The following is an 18,780-nucleotide window of genomic DNA, read 5'->3' on the forward strand; positions in this document are numbered from 1 at the left end:
CTACGGTCAGTATTGGAAGCATCAGAGATTGTTCTTCTGTTGAGTTTCTTTACACAGATGGAAAATTAACTCCCTTGCGCATGGTCATTGGTCAGTGGGTGCGATGGATACAATTTCCGCACTCCGCAAAATCCGGAAACTCCGCGAAAATGTGCCGAAAGAGGATATCCGGTTGTCAGTGTTCAGTTTGTGGCCAAATTAACTGCAGCTGTTGGTCAGCAGTAATTGCTGGGGGTAATTAAGGACAGCTGACATTCACGCTGTCCTATGACCTGTTCCACACTCCGACCCTCGCGGAAGTGGCATTGCATGCTTCCCTGATGCTTCCAATACTGACCGTAGAAGAAGAATAACATTTCTATACTCCCCTCGCCATCATTTCATACTACGCTGTTATGACGTCAGTAAGCCTTCCTGTCTCTACTCTCCTTGCTGCTCACCCATACAGAGCATGTGCATCTTTGCATCCCACCCCGTGATAAACTCTTGCATTATTTAGTGTAGTAGGCCTACTCGTCCCTAACTTTCAAATCAGCAAGAGTTGTTGATTGAACACCGTTTAGTGCTTGTTTTTTTGTTGACAGTTGTGTATCTGTTTTTCCCCTCTTGTTTTTCAGTGTGCTGTGACTGGCTTGCTGCTTGGGGAACGGTGGATTTCCTATAGGCTTTATTTATACTTCATTTCAAGGGAAGATTATTGCTAAACTATCAATGTATATCTTAATGCTCCATGAGGAATTGTGAATTCTTTTATTGACTTGTGAAATAAAACGTCGATGCAATATTTGTTTCCATTCATGATTTGTTGCACGTGTGTAGTATCGAACTAGTCAAGCAATTTTAAGTGCTAGTGCAACATTAGTGAAGGCCTAAGATGGCTTTTCCTAAGGGGTTTGAGTGCTGGTTATAAATGGCTTATCTCCTAACATGTTTAGACGGGTATCATTTCACATAACAAAAAAAGTTAAATGCCACCTATCAAAACCTGAAGCTGCCTGAATAAGAATCACTTTTTGTTTTTTGTTTTTTTTGCTTAAATGTGACCAGGCACAAGTCATGACCGCATTTTATTACTTAAACACTATCCTGCAATTAATATTACTCCTTACCCAGAAGAATTTTTGTTTTGTTTCTGTGTGGTCACAAATTCCATCATGTTTTGAGGCTTCACTGAGCTGTCAAATTCAAAACCATTTGAGTTGTTTGGGGGGCACTTCCAAAACTGCACATTCAGGTTGTAGGAGGAGTACAGTCACTTGAACTTCCATGAGCTGAATCTATACCACTCTTTGCGTTTTACCCAATTGCTCAGATATGACGTGCAGTTTTCCAAAATGCAAATTGGACCAATGCTTACACAAAAAATGCAAAACTGGTTCTCACTACCAAAGTGAACATTTTTCAATACCTTAACACATTTGAAGAGTGCAAGATGATTGTACTGATCTGCAAAAAGTGTCAAGACTGGAAATTAGGGCTGGGTTTTGCTTCCTTTTAAAGCAGGGATGTCAAACTCAAGTTCACAGGGGGGGGCAAAATTGAAATCTCTGAAGTCGAGGTCCACAGTCAAATGTTTATTTCAAATGTCAATTTAGTAATTTCACTTCAAATATGTTCATGTCATGTTACTATATTGGTGTATGTGGGCCAACTGTAACACACATTTGAAATTATCTCACCTGCCAAAGAGATGACCCTGCGGGCCGGCTTTGGCCCCTGGGCCTGAGTTTGATAGCCCTGTTTTAAAGAGAAAAAAGATGAGACACACTGACTGTTTAGGCCCCAAATAGCCTTCCTCGGGATTCACTACCTTGCCATGGCTTTTTTAATGAAAATGGTTGCAAAAACCCCCCTTCAATGTCCCAGCTTCCTGGTTTATGTGATGGCTTCCTTGTTAATTACTGGTTTTCCCAGTCATGCGTTGTCTTGCCATGCTGCACGATGACAGCTGCACCTCATGAGTTATGTGCACATGTCTAAAATAGACTGAGTGCAACTGCCTAACACTTAACTTTATCAGAGTTCTCCCCCCAATACTTAGGCTGCACTGCAGATGTCGAAGATCAGTTACAGGTCAAATGTATGGAGTGAGTAGACATTTCAGGGCATTGAATGTGAACAGTGTATTTTTTAAACAATTAAAAAAACACAAGGCTGTAATATCTGTGACAATGAGTTTAATTTGTGTGAGTTGTACGAAATCCATTAACTAAAATGTCTTAGACATGGCTGCGTATGCTTAGGCCCTTGAGGAAGTACCCCTCCCAAACTTAAATAAAATAAAAATAAATAAATCAAAAACTTGGGGAAGAAGATAGTGATCTGGATCTCTTCCACTTAATCCGATGCCTTTAAATGGCACCCAAAGGGCTATATAAAGAGGTTCAGCCAGCGTGAGTTACTTGTGTAACTCCTGTAGTGACCCGCATAGGCACTTGAGTAATGCCATTAGATCAGAGGGACTGTAGCCTGTTGTTTCCTCCGTCATGTCTCATACTGGCGCTGTGTGTGTGTCTAGCCTGCCTGGCCCAGTGCCTTGTATGGCTGAGATGCTGCAAAGGAGGGCCCTGCAGAGTAACCTTTACTGCTTATCATCCCCAACACACACACACACACACATACGCACTTGCAGGCTTGCAGGCCTGGCATGTGATGTGCCTGCTACTCAAAGCACCAGGCTTACAACAGGAAAAAAAGCTGCACACACATACGCACAGTGTTCCAGGAAGGTGTATGTGTGTGAGAGTACTGTGCTCTTGCAAGCGTGTTATATTAGGAAAAGTCCATGTGCTAATTGATGAGTCAGTGTGGTAAAGCTTCAGTGTCCGTAATTGAGGTGCAAATCCAGATAAGAAATGAGTATGCTGCTTTTTTAAACAATCTTTTCTTTCATTGTAAGAATAATATCATTTGTGAGTGTAATATAGTCATGGAGACAGTTAAGAAAGTGTGTAAACTCAATCCAAGCTTTCGGATTGAGCTACTAGTGCTGTTCTTATGCACGGTTACAACATTGATGCACAACTATTTTTCCACATAATTCACCCTCTGCCTTTTCTACTCAACATGTGATCAGTATTGTATCATTAGAAAATTATGTACGGTATCATTAGAACATTTTGATGTATAACCCCCCAAAATGATATGGGTCAAAATCACCCAGGAACACCTCCTGTGTAATAGAAATGTGCAGGGGGGGCACTATATACAGTGAGGAGAATAAGTATTTGATCCCTTGCTGATTTCGTTGGTTTGCCCACTAATAAAGACATGATCAGTCTATAATAGGGGTGTAACGGTATCGAACCGAACCGACATACCGTAACGAAAACACCTGTACCGAATCGAACAGTGCTATACCGAGTACCGAAAGGTTGAGTAAAAGGCTGCTCTGTTCATGTTTTTACATTATGCTGCTACTACATGCAAAGGCTCGTGCAGAACCCTGAGAGAGAATGCAAGAAAAACATAGACGTAGAGGCTTGGTCTTTGTGAAACCTTGAGGAGAAAGTGCTATTTCTTACACCGATGAAATCTCGGACCCAAAGTAGCAGGTTGAATGTATTTCCTTTTTTTCTTTTGTATTTTGACAATATTTTGGTGAAATTAACAACGTGCTGAGGAAGAAAATAGTTTTCTATTTTGTTCCCATATACTGTACCGGAAATGTACCGAACCGTGACGCTAAAACCGAGGTACGTACCGAACCGAGATTTTTGTGTACCGTTACACCCCTATATTAATCATTACCCTAATACACAACCCTAATATTAATCATTAAATGTATTCTGATATGGAGAGACAGAATATCAAAAAGAAAATCCAGAAAATAACTTTGAAGAATATATTTTAATTGATTTGTATTCCATTGAGGAAAATACACAACCCTAATATTAATCATTAAATGTGAAGAGTTCAGATGCAAAACCCCCTAAGTGCCATTTCAGAAAATAATCTTAATTTATTTTTATTTAATACAAAGCTATAAAAATTGCATATTTTTCAATTTTATTTATGTAATATAACTATTTATATGTATTATCAAGTACATGAATGTAAACCAAACCAACAACGGGGTTCTCTAAAAATATAGAAGTGCAGGTCTTCAGAAATGGAGTTAGGGGGTTTTGCATCTGAACTCTTCATGTATTCTGATATGGAGAGACAGAATATCAAAAAGAAAATCCAGAAAATAACTTTGAAGAATATATTTTAATTGATTTGTATTCCATTGAGGAAAATACGTATTTGACCCCTCTAGTCAAAGAAGACAAAATACTTGGTGGCAAAGCCCTTGTTTACTTGTACATAGGTCAGATGTTTCTTTCAGTTAATGCCAATGTTTGTGGATATATTAGAAGGGTTTTTTGTCCACTTTTCCTTGCAGATCATCTCTAAATCATTTAGGTTGTATGACTGTAGCTTGGCAAATGGGAGCTTCTGTTCCCTCCACAGGATTATTATAGGGTTAATGTTTGGAAACTTCATGACCTTAATGTGCTTCTGCTTGAACTACTCCTTCGTTGCTTGAGCTGTATGTTATGGATTATTATCATATTGGGAGGCCAATCCATGACCCACCTTCAGTCTGGTGGTGGGGAAGAGGTTGGCATGCAGCATTGTACATTTACATGTCTCCCTCCATCCATTTCTTGACAATGTGAAGTTGCTCTGTGTCTTGACCAGACAAACAACCTCAAAACATAATGTTACCACTTTCATTTATGATGTTGGAGAAGGTGTCGTTCTTGGGATAGGCAGAATTTCTCTTTCTCAAAACACATCCAGTTGTTTTAATGCCAAACAGTTTGATTTTGGTGTCATGTGATTCCAGCACCTCCCAATCATATCCTAATCCAGTTTGTTGTTCATTGGCAAACATTTTATCATTAACATTAAAGACTGATTATGTCTTTATTAGTGGGAAAACCAACGAAATCAGCAAGGGATCAAATACTTATTCTCCTCATTGTATAAAAAGACTCAAACACCTCAAGGGTTAGGTATGACTGCCTTTTACAAGAATGTAATAAACATAACACAAAAACCTGGGCAGAGGAGTCTCGACCAAATTCAATGCGCTATTAAGAAATGCATCCCTTTGCTTTGTTACTACTTCCGCACAACTGATCAAACATGAGCACCCATGGTAGGGGATAGTGTTGACCAACCAGGCTTGTACGAAATTCCGAATGGAAAGAATTTCAATTCAAAGTAATGGCATAATACGAACACTAGGTGGTGGTGTTCTAAGTACTTTCAATGGGCGGTGTAGATTAAATTCAAAGAAATACAAGGTAATGGCACCACCTAGTGTTCGTATTATGGCATTATTTTGAATTGAAATTCTTTCCATTCGGAATTCCGTACAAGCCTGTGACCAACTGTCAACTAAATTTGTTGTACCCTTCTCTTTGCATACCATTGTGCCCTCACATACCAAGCTTGGTTCAAAGAGATTCTGCAAAGGTCATGCTACCAAAACACATGAGCTTGAGAACAAGTGAAATGTGAATGTAAACGCTATATATTTGTATAATTTACAGTTGTCAGACATACAAGTCAGAGACTTAAGTCATTCCTGATATTTTACAGCTACGTTAAAGGGCCACCGCTCTGCCGGGTTTGAGAAAATGTGGTTTGTCGTGAGGCAGAGGTGATAAGCGTTTGGCAGAGGTTGTCGTGCGTGTGTGGTTGTTCCTCTGTGAAACATGACCTCTGCTGTTATTCCATCTATTTTAGTATCTCAGAGATGTCACCCCCCACCCCTCCGCCCTCCTCTCTACTTCACTCCTTTGCTCTTCCTGCCAGTGCCACCTCTACACCACCATAGCATTCTGTGGTGTTCCAATCCTGACTTGGGACCAGTAGTTGGCCATGGAGCGGCAGTGGCCATCCAAAAGCACATGTCAGGAGGTGGCAGGGATTTCGAGTGGCATAGAAGTGGTGGGCGGAGATGGGGTGGAGGTATTGGTGGTGGGGTTGACTTTTCCTGGAGGTTTTCGGTGAGTGCCTGTGCTCTCTGCCACCCCGTTATCGTGCTCGGCCTGCCCCCTCGCGCTCCGTTGTGCTGTTATGTTAAGTGGTCTGCTTTCTGTCCATGGCTCCCTTCTCCTTAGGTTTCAATTCCAAACATGGTTATCCTTGTAGGGCCGTCTCTCTCTCTCCCTCCCTCTCTCTCTCTCTCTCCCTCTCCCCACTCACACTGGTCTATCTCTCTCTCACTGACACTCTCTCCCTCTCTCTACTACTCTTTCAGCCCTCCCCTCTCCTCTCTTTCCTTCTCGCTCTCTCTCTCTATGACTGTTGCTGTGCCTTTCCCTCTTTCAGTGACCAGGATCACTCATTTCATTGTACATGTTGGAGGGGAGAGGGAGGTTCGTGGGTGAAACACAGGCGAACATGCTGAGGAGTGTGGGAACAGAGATGGACAACAGACCCTTAATATGAAGACGACCCCATTCCAGGGCGACAGCCTCGACTTGCCAAAGAGTGTTCAAAGTGCAACAAGTGATTTGTCGTAGGAATAACCAATTGCTGTAAATGAACAGGACTTCAGAACCAGCGGTGGGAACAGTCTGTCAGCATTGCTGACATTTCGGAGATGTCCCTCTGAACTAATCGGCACAGTCTTTGGAGGACAAGATTTTCGCCTGCTCTATCCTCTTCTACCTTACAGTTGTTCTGTCTTTTGAAATAACATAAAATGTATTGTTGTCAGACAAAGTAGGTTGGTAACAACAGGTGAGGACAACTTCAACCTTCACAAACACACATACTGTGCACAGTGTGAGGTAAGACGAAAAAAAGCCCTTCAACTCCCACACGCACCCACACACATTGAGTTAAGAGACAGAAAACACACAAACACACACACACACACACACACACACACACACATACAGTACAGTGGGGTAATACACAAGAGAGGAACCAACCAAACATAAATAATGAGTGGGGACGCCAGCAGCAGCAATGGCACCGTGCTGGGCAGCGTGCTGTACGGGCACCAGCCGTGCGACGGCTTCACCAACACCACAGAGGGCGCCCTGTACCACCTGGGCAACACCGTGCTGATTCTGGGCTACATGGGCGGCAGCGGAGCCTACGGTGCCCTGTACATCTTCACCCTGCTGACGCCCGCTCACGTCTGCCTGGCGCTCTGGGGTTTCCTGACCGTCTGCGGCCTGGACGTGTTTGTGTGGCACGTGCTGCTGGTGGCGGCGTGCCTGGCACAGATCTGCCACCTGGTCGTGCGGCTGCTGCGGGACGGGCTGCCCGGCGAGGAGCTGGCGGCGCTCTACCAGGCCGTCTACGCGCCCCTGGGCGTGCCCGTGCAGGTGTTCAAGGAGATCACGGGCGCCGCCGAGGACAAGGTGCTGACGCTGGGCGAAGAGGAGACCTACGCCGTGGAGGGCAAGACGCCCATCGACCAGCTCTCCTACCTGCTCTCAGGGAGGTCAGTGCATTAGGAGATGTGCACACTTTGTGTGTGTGTGTGTGTGTGTGTGTGTGTGTGTGTGTGTGTGTGTGTGTGTGTGTGTGTACTGCATGCACTATACAGTAGGCCTATGTGTGTATAAGCATCTCTCCTCCACTGAGAGAAATACAGTAAGTGGATTGGTGGTGAGTTAATAATTACTATCATAAATAAGTAGTAAATATTCTTATGCCTCTTTTATTAGTAGTAGTTAATACAGAAGAGCAATAGTTCAGTATTTTTCCAGAGTGAAAATGGTGTATAACATAAACATACAGTATATCACATGTACGTATATAGGCCTACTGTCAGTGGCGGAACAATTGCATATTGGGCCCCAGGGCAAGACACTTGAAGGGCCCTCCATACGGCCTGCCCTGGTCACAATAGGGCCCCACTACCAATACAGGAGGGCCCTGGGCCCAGGGGCAGATGCCCTGCTTGTCCTCCCTATATCTCCGCCCCTGCCTACTGTACATTAGCTACTGTACACTGTAGGTGTATATGAAGCCTACACATTATGCATCACTTTTACCGCATGTGTACAACATGCTAATACTGTACTGTAAAAAAACTGTAAAGTAAGTGCATGTGTATGTGTACTGTAAACATTTAATCTGGGTGAGGCATTGCGTTTTGTTGTCATTAGCTTGCGTGGAAAACACTGCCATAAAAAAACTAAAAGTTGCAGGGTGCAGAGTCTCCCAGACAGCTGGCCTGGTCAGATGGAAACAGGATAAGGGGGAGTTGAATCACATCCACAACGCTCCAGGTTGTAAAGCAGTCAGTAGCGTTGAGTAAAGGGGTGTGTGTGAGGCTTGAGGCTCGACTTTTCCCACCACCCCTCCCTACCTCTGAGTAGGGGTGCCTCTCTGAGCTACGGGTATTTGGCTGGGGGTGGCAGCCAAGAAGCTGGTTGGCATGATGGTGGTGGTGGTGGGGGGGGGGAGGAGAGGGGTGTGTGTGACGGCCAGGACTACAGGGGGTAGGAATTTGCTTGGAGTGCCCTGCAAGTGCAATTGCACCTCAACACATTCTTCATAGCCCTGTGCAGTTCAGTGCGCAAAAATAAAGTTTGTAATAAAGTTATGATGGATTGCCACACCAAAAGTATAGGCTAAGCATACTACGGGAAACTGTCCGAGTGTGCATGGTTATGTTTTTACAACAAAAAAAGCCTGCCACACCGTACATTTTACAGTGTTAATTCAACACTTAGTCAGTAGTAGTATCAAGAATACTCTTAAATTGACACTGCAAAATGAAATAACGCTGCGAAACGCAGTGTCCAGAATGTGCACCCAAACTAATTCTGTCTTTTTCGTTAACGGGAAATACACTGGGTGAGCCTGAGTCACAAACAAATTAATTTCCTGAGTGTTCCCTGGACGATGGCTTGCCTTGCCTTGCCGTCCATCCGCCATTGTAATTCCCACACTGCTGGAGTGGAAAGAATGCCAGCGTGCCTTAAAATAGCTTTGCTCCACTGTGTTACACAAAACCTACAGTATACTATGGGTCTGCATTCTGCAGGACTAACGTGGTAGCACCAACTGACTGTGGTGTGAGTACAAGTTCATTCCAATGAGTCTCATGGTCTGGTGCACTCTACTCCTGAAAGTTAGGCTTTAGCAGAAACAGGGGCGTAGCACCAAATTCTGGGCCCTGTATGGACCCAGCTTCAAAGGACCCCTGCCTCATCCCCTTTATTCACATTCACATCCAGGTCACAATCTGTTTGAACTGCTACCATCTGGCTAGAGATACAGGTCCATGAAAACCAGGACAAACAGACTTAAAAAACAGTTTCTACTTAATTATGCTTCCAAAGCATAGTTTGTATACATATACCATTCTTTTTATTTTATTTTTTATTATTGCTTCAACAAGGAATGCTCAATTTCGTTGTGCTCGTCACATATATATATATGTATATGTATTAATATATTGTATTATTGTATTCATACGTACGTTATTAACATGTTTTTAAAAAATCAAACAAATATGTGGGTCCCTGATGACCAAATCCCGCCCACCCCCCTATTTTGATGCCCCTGGCCAGCAGTGTTGCCAGATTGGGCTGTTTCCCGCGAAATTGGGCTGCTTAGGATAGCTGTGTGAAAATGGCATTTAGCAGAAAAACCCGCCCAATTTTAGCCATAGATATCAATAGAATTGGGCGGGATTTTGTGCTTCTAGGCGGGTTTTTAGCATTTTTTGGGCTGGAAATCATCAGCCTCATCTGGCAACACTGCTGGCCAGAAGGCCTGTGCAGGAATATCTTGTATTCTCTGGGCTGGGTATTATCAACCGATTACACATTATGCCATATGGCATAAGGCTTACACATTTAAGACACACACAGTATGTTGCTGCTTGCAGCACTTTCTGAATTCAACTATACTGTGGGGAATTTTAAGACCATATTTCTAGTAGGCTTATTGTTGTCTGATAAAGACCATTGACCTATGGAATTACGGTGACACAGCTGGTGAAATGAAAATGCCATTGTAAATTCACAACTTGATGATAACTTATTTGCTGTACCTTCATATAAGGGAAATGTGTCTTGGATCAAAAACAGACTGTGTGTGGTGCAAGACAGATAAGATGACAAGACCGCACAGCACAGACCAGTGCAGAACAGGTTGTAACCACCATCAGCCCATTCTTAATGCCTTGCTAATAAATATAACTCAGTCTTTCCGTGATACATAGGACTAGAGTATGGAGAGTGATATATATGAGGAGTGTGTGTGCAGACTCAGAGTGATATATAGGAAGACACTGTGCAGTGAGTCCTCATGATAGATAACCATTATTATCCACAAACAGAAACTTGATCCCTCATCCCTTTTGTACACTATATATAAACTGCATTGACTGTGTGTGTGTGTGTGTGTGTGTGCGTGTGCGTGTGCGAGCGTGTGGTGATTACTCATCTGCTGCTTCTTTCCTACACTGTGTTCTCTCTGTTCTCTGCAGGATCCGAGTGTCCCTGGAGGGTCAGTTCCTGCACTATATTTTCCCCCACCAGTTCCTGGACTCCCCGGAGTGGGAATCACTGAGGCCGACAGAGGAGGGGAACTTTCAGGTACCTACAGTAGTTAGTGTCTCTCCTGCTGTCAACCTGCTTTTACTTTTGTCATCAGTCCTGTATAGCAGCACACGCCACATCTGAGTTGCGTCATACATGATGCAATAGTTTGATTATTCTGCCCTGGTATTCCGCACGAAGATAGCTCTCCTATTCATACATTTAACTGATATTAAGATGGCCGACATCCTTGACCTCAAACTGACCTTTGTGACTCTACGCAGTAAATTTGAGAGGGAAGTGCAGTGGTGTAGTCCACTTTTTGTGGTGGGTATAATGGATATTTGAAAATATTTTGGTGGTGATGTAATGTGACCTGTTAGCTTACATGAATATTGCTCTCTTTTCTTATAGTACATTATGTGCTACATATGCAGGCTTGGTTCATATTCACACCGTTTCCACTGAGGGAGAGATATGTCTCTACAAATAATAGAGCGTTAGTCTGTCTAAATCTTAGCCTTATTGTACATGGCCAACACTCTTGACCTCTGATTGACATTGATGACCTTGAAAAGATGGCTTGGAATGGAGGCCTGAAATCTCTCAAACTTCAGAGGTCACTGTAGTAGACTTTACCTAAACACTTTTTTAATACATAAGTACTACAGGGTTTGGGCAAAATAACGGAAACACCTGTCATTATAGTGTGAAAGCTTGCTCTTGCATCCACAGTTAATCCTGTTGGATGTGGTTCATCCCTCTTGGTGGTATGCAGACATTATCTTTGATACCGTGGCTCTTGATACCTCACAAAGACTTGCTGTCTCGGTCAAAGATGCAACAGTTAGGCCTACGCGCACCAAGAATTTCTCATTTTTGAACAAGGTGCTTACACACCGCAAGTGTGAGATGTCCACTTAACGTGTCCGGTATCAGTCCGAAACGGTTAGAATACATGGAAACAGATCATGCCTTGCACACAGGAGCGCGGTGCAGACCAGACATGTCCGCAATGCTCCTTGAAAATAGAGCTCGAGTTGAGCGTTCAATGAGCGGGCTCCATTGAAAATGAATGGCTGCTACCCGCGGATAGAACGTGGACGCTGACTGTGCAGTGTGAAAGGCAGCCTTTCAAACCTCTCGGACTCGCGATGCTCCCGGACACGTTAAGCGAACGCGAATATCTCTGTGTGTTCCCACCGGTGCCTACACACCGCAAGCGTGAGACGTTTACTTAACGTGTCCAGCATCAGTCTGAAACGGTTAGAATACATGAAAACAGACCATGCCTTGCACACAGGAGCGCCGTGTAAGCGCGGCACATGTCCGTCCCCACGAGACATGGATATGTCCGCGATGCTCCTTGAAAATAGAACTCGAAGTCTATTTTCCTGAGCGGATGTCCGCGTTCAATGAGTGGGCTCTATTGAAAATGAATGGCTGCTGCCCACAGATAGAACGTGGACGCTGACTGTGCAGTGTGCACGGCAGCCCACGAACCTTTCAGACTCGCTATGCTCCCGGACACGTTAAGTGAACGCGGGGCCGGACATGCGCCAATCTTACACCGTACTCCTGTGTGCAAGGCATGATCTGTTTTCATGTATTCTAACGGTTTCGGACTGATACTGGAGACATGAAGAGGACGTCTCACGCTTGCGGTGTGTAAGCACCATGATATGTCACCCATATGTTGTGTGCATTGCAAAATTTTGAGCAAAACTGTGCTCTTACCCTGCTAATTGAACCTTCACACTTCACTTTACTGGTGCAATGTGCAATTAATGAAGATTGGCCAACAGGCTGGTCCACTTGACACTTTCCACACTAAAATCACAGGTGTTTCGGTTATTTTGTCCAACCCCTGTAAATATGGGGTACCACAGCACACCCACCTCACTGTGTTACAGTAACTCACATTCCTACCTCATCCAGGGTTGCCTAATATGACTGATGACTTCCAGCCCAAAAAATGCTCCAAATCAGCCAGGGGGCACTAAATCCTTAGCCTGATTATCATCGATTTTCAAATCTCTGTTCGAGACTTGGTCTGACCCCGTGCATAACGATTAATGTTTCCCAAACGGCATGGTAGACCTGCCTCCCTAGCTTTGCTACTGGTCGAGGTCAGGAAAGGTTGTGCCCAAGTTTAAACCAAACATTTCTTAGTCCCAATAGACTTATCTTAAACCACGTCACTGCCTTGAACAGGCCTCTACCCAGGGCCGTTGGAGCTGCTCAAAGTTGATTGGTTCCTGACAAAGTGGCTGGAGTTCCGGATATTTCCAGAGCTCAGAAATGATATGTACATGTATATTGCTTGCGGCCTGACTAGATGCCGAAGGTGTTGCATCACTGGGATGGCGTAGCCTGGCTGCAAAATCCTGCTCAATTTGAACTAAATTCTGTTGATTTCAATGGCTAAAAAATCTACAGAAAACCTGCCTAATACCCTTGCTTACCCACAGGCGGTCATCTTAAACCGCCCAATCTGACAACACTGACCTCACCCACCTATTTGTTTGTTCCCCTTGACCTTGACCTCCAGGTGACCCTGACGGCAGAGACGGACTGCCAGTACATCTCGTGGCGCCGCAAGCGTCTCTACCTGCTGCTGTCGCGCGACCGCTATGTGGCGCGCCTCTTCTCCGTCATGCTAGGCAACGACATCGCCGACAAGCTGTACTCGCTCAACGACAAGCTCTTCGCCAAGAGCGGCGTGCGCCTCGACATACGCCTGCCCAGCCTCTACCATGTCCTGGCGCCCTCCACCCCCACCAGCGAGACCGGTGGCAGTGGCAGCGGCAGCAGCTCCGTCCCGCCTTCCGGCAGCCATGGCGACCAGACCGTAGTGACCATGGACCCCCATCCTCATCATGCGGCACCACAACAGAGGCCCAACAGCCAGAGGCCTCCCCAGCCGGAGGGTAGCGGGGCAGGAGGAAGAGCGCCCCCTGTGGGGCCCTCCACGCGGCAGCCGTCCTTCCCCTCGGACACCGAGCTGCCGTCCGGTGAGGACTCCACCAGCCTGGTCCTGGAGGACTTTGCTGACATTGCGGGCTCGCTCATGGATTATGGCCATGAGAGGGATTATTTGAAGTAGAAGGCAGTCAAGTCCAGTCCAGTCGCTCGTTGTTATTTTTTTCTTTTCTTATATTTTTGTTACCGGTACTTTAAAAAACTGTCGTTGTTGTTCTGTTGCGGTTTTATTTTTTCGTTGCTGTTGTTGTTGTTCTTTTTTGAGGGGAAAGGGTTCTGGAGCTAACACACAAGACCACCTCTTTAGGCGTCATGTAAGTACACGAGTGTGGGCGTTAGGGTTGGGTTGGGTTGGGTTGTTGGGTGGTTTTCGGAGTGCGTAGCCTATTGCAGTGAGAGTGAGTTGCAGGTGTGCTGTGTTTTTTGTTGAAGGGGGCAGGGGTGGGGGTGGGTGGGTCTCTGATTGAAGTGCCACATCTTTTACTAGCATGACATGACACCACCACTAGCACGCCACAGCATCACTAATGTCATGAACTGAGAGATGTGTGACGTGTGTGTGTGTGTGTGCGTGTGTGTGTTTGTGTTGTGGTGTGTGGCGTTTGGTGTGTGTACGTGTGTATACTACGCTTGTTGTGTTGGTGTGTCACCACCGTGTGTTTTTTGTTTGCTCTCACACGTCATAACGATTTTAAGTTATATGAAAGAAAATTATTCTCTTGTCTCATATTTACAGACAATAGCAGTATTTTTTATGATTCATTTTTTATTAATTAAATACTATGTGTAAATATTTCCAATCAAATATCTGTAGGTGCTGGCTTCTCCACTGCTCAAGTTTATCCGGTAAATGTCCCTGTCATGTCATTTTGTATGAAGCTGTGTGCGTGTGTGTGTGCGTGTGTATGTGTTTGTGTGTGCGCGTGTGTGCGCGCGCACGTGTGTTCGTGGGTGTGTGTCTATGTGTTTGTGAACACTCATTTCTACATGGGTGAACTATGGTGCCCCCGTATTATAGTTTGTGAAGAGAGCAAGTCAGAGCAAACATATAGGTGTTTTTAGGTGCATATTCATTCTTGTGCACATGAAACGGAGACCATAGGTTCATGGGTGTGCTCTGCCATACCATCACGCTTTAAGCGATACTGTGCCATTTTTGGAAATAACAAGCTTCACACCTCTCCTTGAGTTACACTTACTTCAAGTACAGGGTATTTGTTACAATACCTTGGACAGTGTGGTGTTAGATGTCTTGCTCAAGGGAACCTCAGCCATGGAGTGTGGTGGTGAGTGGAAAGGGTGGAATTCGAACATGCAATCCTCTGATCTAAAGCCCATCTCCTTAACCACTAGGCCACACCCACCCCTAATGAGTCAAATCAATGACTTTTCACTTTCTCCTGTACTTCCAGCCATTCTCTCAGTATGGCAGTGGATATTTTACCTCCAAGCTAGCAATTAACATGGAATCCTATGGGTCCAGCTAGCTGCTAGCTTGGGGGTAAAATTTGCACTGCCAGACTCAGAAAATGGCAATAAGTACATGAAGTACAAGGTCATTATGCCATTCTAGTTGATGATGTGAATGGCGCCATTCACTAGAGTTATAATGATTTCAATAAAGTTGTAGTTATCTTTATAGTTATTGTCGTAGATGAAAGAAAGTGAAAGCCCATTGGGAAACTCCAACTCCCATTGTCATTGTGACACAGCACTCCACAGCACACAAGTGAACACTGCACACAACGAAATTGCATTTTATGCCTCACCCGTGCAAGGGGGCAGCCCTCAGTGGCGCCCCATGGGGAGCAGTGCGGTGGGACGGTACCGTGCTCAGGGTACCTCAGTCATGGAGGAGGATGGGGGAGAGCACTGGTTGATTACTCCCCCCACCAACCTGGCGGGTCGGGAGTCGAACCGGCAACCTCTGGGATGCAAGTCTGACGCCCTAACCGCTCACCCATGACTGAGATGTGAACGAATGTGAATGTGAGTGATGTGAACGGCCCAGGCCTTTACTCTTATTCTGGTGGCCCAGAGGGCTCAGTTTGTTTGAGAGAGATGGAGGATTTTTTCTTCCCTTTTCTACAGTGTGCAGAATTGATACTGTAGCTCCTAACTGTAGCTTTTTTAACGTTACACTTTAGCTGACACTTTAATCCAAAGCGACGTATAGTTATTTTAAGTACAGGGTATTGGGTACAGTCCTTGAAGCAGTGTGGGGTTTGGTGCCTTGCTCAAGGACACTTCAGCCATGAATGGAGGTGAAGGGAGAGGTAAGGGTGGGATTCGAACCTTCAGCCCACCTAACGATTAGCCCACGGCTGCCCGTAGCTATATACGTAGCTCCTATGTATGCTATGTAGCTACAGTATGATTATTATAGAACTGTATAGGCCTAGTTAATAGTAACTGTAACCATAATGGTGAAGTGCTTTTGACAGAGTGTGTTTGAGGGTTTGACTGTATTTATAGCTGTGTGAGCATGTGTGTGTTTGTGTTTATGTGTCTGTCTGTCTGTCTGTAAGTGGATTAAAAGTCTGGACACACTAAGGACATTGGGAAGTGTGTGTGTGTAAGCATGCATGTGTGTAAGTCGGCGTGTGTGGACAGTGAGTGAGCGAGCTGGGAGAAGGCAGGGAGTCATGTTTCCAAGCGGGATTACAGAGAGGTTGGGCTGTGTGTGTGTGTACTGTATGTATGCCCGTGTGTGTATGTGCAAATGCAAGTGTGTGCATAGTATGTGTAAGTGATTTGTGTGTGTGTGTGTGTGTGTGTGTGTGTGTGTGTGTGTGTGTGTGTGTGTGTGTGTGTGTGTGTGTGTGTGTGTGTGTGAGTCAGTGTTAGTGAATGTGCGCATGTGTATGTGGGGGGGGCTCATGCTTGCCATGACAGCTGCAGTGCGGTGGGCTCCTCTGTCACTGGACTCCTTACTGACCCTTGTGTGTGTGTGTGTGTGTGTGTGTGTGTGTGTGTGTGTGTGTGTGTGTGTGTGTGTGTGTGTGTGCGTGCATGCATGTGTGCGTAAATGTGCTGTATCTTAGTGTGTGTGTGTGTGTGTGTGTGTTGTGGAGGGTGGAGGTTACTCTGGAATGGAGGTCGTGATAGATCTGTGTCATGTCGGCAGGTTTCTCAGCTTCACCCCCAGAGCAGAACACTCTACAACCTGCCCCAACATCAACTTTTCCTCCCGACCACCTTCCCTTTCCTCCATAGCTCAGCAGCAACATCAAATTAGGAACTATAAGTGTAGCAGCTTCGTTTTTTGGATTAAAGTTTGTTCACATGTTCTTAATACATTGAACGCATGCATGCAGGCATTACAGTATTGGTAACAGTTTTTGCCGTTCCGAACGTCTTGAATGGAAACAAACATGCCTGATGAATTCGTTTTGCACCCGAATTTGACTTGTCCGACTGAATGATAACTTCCCCTCTCAGGACCATGCTGCCTGCCAGAACATGACTCGTTAACACTGGACTTCATGACTTTTTGAAATAGTTTGGACTGGAGATTGTGTGCCTGTGGTGTTAACAATCATTTTAATGTTTTCATTACGTCATTTTTAATGTTGTTTTTGTTGTTTGCTGTGTTGTTGTTGTTGATGTTGTTTATTTGTTTCTGAGCGCAACCTTGTGTTTGGCCCACAGAGGGAGACAGCTCAGCGGGCGCGACAGTGTTCAACCTGAGGGGTCGGGCTCCTCTGGCCCCTACAGACACCCCCATGCTGTGACATTTGGTCTAGGCCAGCACAAAGACACCGACCGTACCATGGCTGTTCATGGGGGGAGCAAGGCCCCACACCATCCTTCCACTTTCACACTCTCTGTCTTTGTCTAATTTTCTCTTTTGTTTCTCCCTGATTGCTCCAGTCTTCAGTTCATTTCTTATCTCTCTGTCCTTCCTTCTCAAACACAAAATAATGCAGCTATAGGCCTAGGTTGGTTGGTTGCAACTAAGGAAACTATAAATAGCTCTGATTGGACCACAATCTAACCAATCATCATGGTGTCTCAACTGCAAAAAAGACAGACATATGAATGTAATTGGCTACGGATATCCTATGTTAGTGGAATCATGGACTGTCACAACTGTAATGTATCAACTAACTTTCTGGGCAATGCAAATCTCCTATCTACTTTGTACGATGAAGATCTATATGAACTCATAATAATTAAACCATTTAGGGGTTACGTTGACATGGCAACAGAGTTTTAGCAAACGGAAATGCAAATGGCTATTTAAAACACACACACACACACACACACACACACACACACACACACACACACACACACACACACACACACACACACACACACACACACACACACACACACACACACACACACACACACACAAAGAATGCTGCATTGTCTGGATTCCACTGGATATGTTAAGTGATAAGTAATCCACAATAAAAACAAGTCCATGACTTAAAACATCAATATCTAAACAGGGCCCTAAACACCACCTTGAATGCCAAACATCACCTCAGTATTAATGAATGACAGGAACTCAGAGTCTTTGTCTTGGTATGGTAGCATATTTAATCCCATGATGACAATGACATCACTTTCGATCTGTTTCCCTCACGTACATGTCTTGTTGTTTAACAATGTTAAATATTTGTTTAGATGTTGTGTTAATGAATGCATTATGATTCCACATCGCTATGGGCACGTGTTTTAATGCTTGAAAAACAAAACAAAGGGAATTGTGGGAAAAGGGGAAAGTGTGTTTAATTTGATTCGGTGTCTGACCGCAGAGAATAAAGGGATAGTAAGTCACATCATACACATGTTACATTTTTTTCTTTCCTTTTTTTCCCAAATGATAGGCCTACAAGCTTCCAGGATTCCAAAAACAACAGTTGATATTTGTTGGTTTTACAGGATGTTCAGAGTGCAAAAAGACACATTTAACACCATACAGAAATGCAGTCCATCACAAAAAAATGTGAAAAAAGTGTGACTTTGTTTTTTTTCTCCTTTTCAAATGGATGTGACTGCCTGCATATTGACATGATTTAAAAAAAAACATTTTGGGGCCAAACTAATGTCTCAATAAAGTTCTATTTTAAAAAAGGATAATCTAAGCCTCTGAAACCATCATTTGCTCTACATTCATATATTAAGACAGAAACTTAACACGAAAATGTCCTGTTATGTGTTCTGTTCATCATTATTTTTCATATACAATACAGTTCCACATACGGTAACATATCCCAGAAAACAAAACATTCAATGTACATTTGAAAATAATTCCATTTCACAACAC

General features: G+C 44.4%; 1 protein-coding gene across 4 annotated transcripts; it reads left to right on the forward strand.

Moving 5' to 3' along the window:
* The first annotated feature begins 6,115 nt into the window (after nt 1-6,115).
* Nucleotides 6,116-18,593, forward strand: popdc2 (popeye domain containing 2). Of its 4 annotated transcripts, none has more exons than XM_063213727.1 (5): nt 6,116-7,459; nt 10,466-10,574; nt 13,069-13,531; nt 14,314-14,345; nt 17,151-18,593. In XM_063213727.1, the coding sequence occupies exons 1-5, from the start codon at nt 6,951-6,953 to the stop codon at nt 17,187-17,189; spliced, it is 1,152 nt and encodes a 383-aa protein (XP_063069797.1). In that variant the 5' UTR covers nt 6,116-6,950; the 3' UTR covers nt 17,190-18,593. The 4 variants fall into 4 exon arrangements, 2 of the variants coding, with proteins under 2 accessions (XP_063069797.1, XP_063069796.1); XR_010037202.1 differs by having other exon boundaries at nt 6,117-7,459; nt 13,069-13,813; nt 17,151-17,204; XR_010037203.1 differs by lacking the exon at nt 14,314-14,345 and having other exon boundaries at nt 6,117-7,459; nt 13,069-13,813; nt 17,151-17,242.
* Nucleotides 18,594-18,780: the final 187 nt, after the last annotated feature.

The sequence above is a fragment of the Engraulis encrasicolus genome, chromosome 13, assembly GCF_034702125.1.
Source record: "Engraulis encrasicolus isolate BLACKSEA-1 chromosome 13, IST_EnEncr_1.0, whole genome shotgun sequence".
In the NCBI taxonomy this organism is placed as follows: domain Eukaryota; kingdom Metazoa; phylum Chordata; class Actinopteri; order Clupeiformes; family Engraulidae; genus Engraulis; species Engraulis encrasicolus.